Here is a 3,033-nt window from a genome sequence, read left to right as displayed (position 1 = left end):
TTAGAATTTAACGGGGAAATGAAAGATCGATGATATGGTACTTACAGGGGGGAGGAAGAAAGAAAATAAAAAAGACTGATAGTAAAAATTTATAAATATGAAAAATATAGGTTTATTTATTTGTGTTTTTTTTACTTCCGAATTTTAATATTACGTAGTTCATTTTTTTAGTATTATTTTGTAATTTTAAAATTAATTTACAAATTCAAATCAAAAATACTGATTGTGTAAATTTTTGATGTTGTAACTTTCACATAAAAAAAATATTATCCTAAATATTGTTGAATTAAATTAAATTATACCGTTACATTGTAATTGATTAGCAGAAATTTTTGATGCAAGTACTTTAAGATATTCTATATACAAATTTTATATACTATGTACCTATATAGCAGAAAAAATGCCGGGAAAAGATCTGGTAATTTACTTTGATTTAATTTTTTTTTTGTTTATGAGCACTTCCATGCAACAATAGCCAAATTTCCACCAAAAAATAAATATAAAATATTTTTGGTTTCATATGATACTTCGAAACCATAACCTTCACCGACAACAACATGCCAATGCGTACCAAAACGTTTGTCCATTGTTTCTTTAATTACTTTAGCGGCTTGTTCGTAGTTATTTGCAAATTTTTCACATGCTGTTATAGTTAATTCAATTGCCTCTGAACGCATTTCTTCATTCATATCGGAATGTTTAACTAATGGATACACATGAAGTATTTTTTTTTCAACTTCACCACCTTCAGCTTTACCATCATCAGCCATAATTATTTTGTCTTTTTTTATCCTTAAAAAGATTTGTTTTTAGAGCAGTTAGTAGCTTTTTTATTCGAATGTAAAATACACATATAGGAAAATTGAAAATTGGAGAAAATAAGAAAAAAATCTTAGATTTTGTAGAGTTAAGGATTATATGTGTTGGACAAATTTATGGAGTTTGGGGCACAGGACAGGATTACAGGAATAGTTATTTTATTATTTTTGAAGTTAATATTTTTATAAAAATATTAATTATTTTAATGGGATTCTTGGTATCGCTCGTTGTTTTCATTTACATCCAAAATATAAAATCACAATTTTGGTTGAACACTTCAAACTTTTTTGTTTTTTCCTTTTCGTTTTTATTTGATGTTATATTTTTGTCTTTAAATTGTATTGTTACAAGAAATTTACGTGAAATAATAAAATAAAAAATTTCATTCCAAATTAATAAAAATCGCTTATTATTTTATTTGTTTGTTGCTATGGAAAATTTTGCGCAAGCGCTATATGAAAATATTGTTCTTCTGGCATCAACATAGCATGAAAGTTTTTTAACAATTGCTCCCCTTAAAACAGCATAACACAATTTTTCTTTTAACCATGATTGTGTGGTTAAAACTGTTGTTAAAGAAAAAATTATCAAGCATATTATAATATGGTTGACTTCCATAATGCGCTTTACTGGTTTTCTTTGCTGAATTGTGCAGTATAGCATTTTGGGAATCACGATACGTCAGACAAAATTTAATTATAATTGCTTGTATGATTTATTTTTTGTAATGGTCGGTCGTGACACAAAAAAACAGTTTCGGATTTTATAATTTAGTAGTACTATGTATTGCTATAGAACAGAGGTTCCCAAACTTTCGCCCTCGCAGACCCTTTGTCGTGTTTTTCAGTTTTTGCTAGTTCCCTGCCACTTTCTTTGATAGATTTAAATTTCTAACAGTAGCAAGGAACAACTATAATATGAAAAAGTTAAATAAAAAACTTATTTAATTAAATTCATATTTTTTTATTAAATTTAATAAATTTAATTAATCTAGTAGTTAACAATTAAAAGTAATTGTTACATGAACGAAGCAAACCAAAAACTAAATTCAATCGTATAGATACCACTTGCTTTTTGTATTTTCATTTAATAAATCCTCAATTTTTTTTTAACCTCCGTTGACCCCTAGCAAGTCTTCATAGACTCCTGAGCACCTATATAGACCACTTTGGGAACCACTGATATAGAAATATTGCTGTTGTCTGGGTTTTTAGCAAGGGCATAGATGAACTTCCAACAGTGCTCGTTTTCACGGGGTACTTTCCAAAAAATATGCCAGCGGAAATTTAGTCGGGTGCGGTTATTGAACCAAAGGCGCCTTGGCTCAGGGGAGATGACTGGCAATAGTCCCATCCGGTTTTCACGAAGGATAGGTTAAGATGGGCTGTTTTCTCTTTCAGGCTTTTCAAACCTACAGGTGATGACGGGATATATGCTGTGTTCTTGCAGCATTGTGTAATCATCGATAGGGCGTTGTTGGAAATTTTTCATGCCAGCTTCTTTTACACCAGAATCTACTTATTGCGGAAAGGTGGTGTAGAAGCGTGTGGTTAAATGTAAATCCCAGCAAAAGCTCATTGGCGTAGAAACAAGGATAAATTACCGAGACTAATTCTGTTTGATGAACGTATTAGCTATTCTAGAGAAGTGAAATACCTTGGGGTAATCCTGGAACTAAATAAACAAAGTCACCTGGAGGGCTACAACAACCTTATGGATGTGTGGAGGTTTAGCAAGACCGTTCTAGAATAGTAAAGGGAACTGGACTTCTTAGCGGTTTTACTTTTTTGATCATTTTGAAGAAAATATTCAGCAGATTTACTTCAAGTTTCATATACAAGCTTCTTTCGACAGTACGCGGAACTTCCTAGCTTTGGGAAGAAATCAACTGAACGTTTATAGCTTTGCGTATTTTAATATCAATATATAGTTTTGCCAAATATATAGTTTTGCGTATATAAAGAAAAATGATCAACCGATTTCATAAAACAATGAATCTAAAATTTTTTGGAAAGATAAAGGCCTGAAAACTAATCTGCGGGCCGATTTTACACTTTTTACTTATTTACATTTAGACTTTTGGAAATTTAATATTTGAGCTCTGCTTGCTAGAGAAGTTACTGACGAACTTATCGTATAATTCGGACAGAACAAAATCAAACTCTACGGAGAGCCAAATTCACATTTTTCTAGGTATGTTAACTAAAAGCTTAT

General features: G+C 30.6%; 1 protein-coding gene across 1 annotated transcript; it reads right to left on the bottom strand.

The window, feature by feature from the left end:
• Positions 1 to 249: 249 nt before the first annotated feature.
• Positions 250 to 1,109, bottom strand: LOC129606974 (dynein axonemal light chain 4). Its single transcript, XM_055517642.1, has one exon. It carries the CDS (start codon positions 768 to 770, stop codon positions 450 to 452), a length of 321 nt encoding a protein of 106 aa, XP_055373617.1. The 5' UTR covers positions 771 to 1,109; the 3' UTR covers positions 250 to 449.
• Positions 1,110 to 3,033: the final 1,924 nt, after the last annotated feature.

Source organism: Condylostylus longicornis, unplaced genomic scaffold (assembly GCF_029603195.1).
Source record: "Condylostylus longicornis isolate FDR11 unplaced genomic scaffold, ASM2960319v2 ptg000003l, whole genome shotgun sequence".
In the NCBI taxonomy this organism is placed as follows: Eukaryota; Metazoa; Arthropoda; class Insecta; order Diptera; family Dolichopodidae; genus Condylostylus; species Condylostylus longicornis.
Note: the sequence above shows the minus strand (reverse complement) of the source record. Positions and strands in the feature narration are given on the sequence as shown.